The 939-nt window shown below is 69.5% G+C and overlaps 1 protein-coding gene across 1 annotated transcript in view; it reads right to left on the reverse strand.

The window, feature by feature from the left end:
• Positions 1-134: 134 nt before the first annotated feature.
• Positions 135-939, reverse strand: part of AURANDRAFT_69174 (hypothetical protein) — a gene marked incomplete at both ends in the record, with an annotated part of 3,297 nt that continues 2,492 nt past the window's right edge. Inside the window, 2 exon segments of the mRNA XM_009044928.1 lie at positions 135-779; positions 799-835. Coding sequence (XP_009043176.1) covers positions 135-779; positions 799-835 — 682 coding nt within the window.

Genomic DNA, 939 nt, shown 5'->3' on the forward strand with positions numbered 1-939 from the left:
TTTGACTCGAATTTTGAGCGAGCCGGACGAATAGGCGTACGAGTCAGACGACGAGTCCTACGATGAATCCTACCATGGCGAATTTGCGACTCTCCTGCGCCACGAGGCACGCCCGACGACCAAAGCACAGCGTACTAGAGCACGACGCCGCGCGCGACGGAGCGGCGCTTGTCGACGTTCTTGCGGAACTTGCGCCACTCGCAGAGCTGGACCTGGAGGTCGTAGATGGTCATGGCGCCCGCGATGGCGGCCGCCGGGATGTCCGGGAACTTCGCGCGCGTGCGCTCCGCGACCCAGGCGATCATGGGCCGGAACCGCGGCTCCGCGGCGTCGAGCGCCGGCGAGTTGAGGTGGTCGAAGAGGTGGCGGAGGCGCCGCTTCCGCGCGGCGTCGCCGCCGCCGCGCGCGCCGTAGAGGAAGGAGAAGGCCTCGTCCGCGCCGTCGCCGACCTCGCAGTCGTCGCCGAGGATGTTGAGGTGGGGCCGCCAGAGGTGGTTCGTCACGAGGAGCACCTTGGACATCGTCGGCCCGATGCGGTCGAAGCCCCGGTAGCACGCGTCCAGCGCCGCGAGCGACACGCCGCCCGGCGCCGCCACGAGGTCGTAGGCCGCGAGGCCGATCTCGGCAAAGTGCGCGTGGCGGTGGATGATGTAGTCGCAGTAGTTCGCGCCGCCGTCGCCGCGCTGCGGGTAGGAGTTGAAGGCGCGCGTGTGGAGCTTGTTGCCCCGGTCCCGGAAGGCCGCGGCCGCCGCGCGCACGGGGCCGTCCGCGCAAAAGGCCTCGCGGGGCCGCAGGCACCGCGGGCCCCGGCGCTCGCCGTCGTCCGCGTAGAGGCCTGGGCAGGACAAGAGAGATTCAACGTCGCTTCAACGTGAGTGTTCCGCGCGCGCGCGTTCCGGAGTTAGCATCCACGCTTCGAGACCGTTCCGAGAGATGATC

Source organism: Aureococcus anophagefferens (assembly GCF_000186865.1).
Source record: "Aureococcus anophagefferens unplaced genomic scaffold AURANscaffold_1064, whole genome shotgun sequence".
Taxonomy (NCBI): Eukaryota; class Pelagophyceae; order Pelagomonadales; family Pelagomonadaceae; genus Aureococcus; species Aureococcus anophagefferens.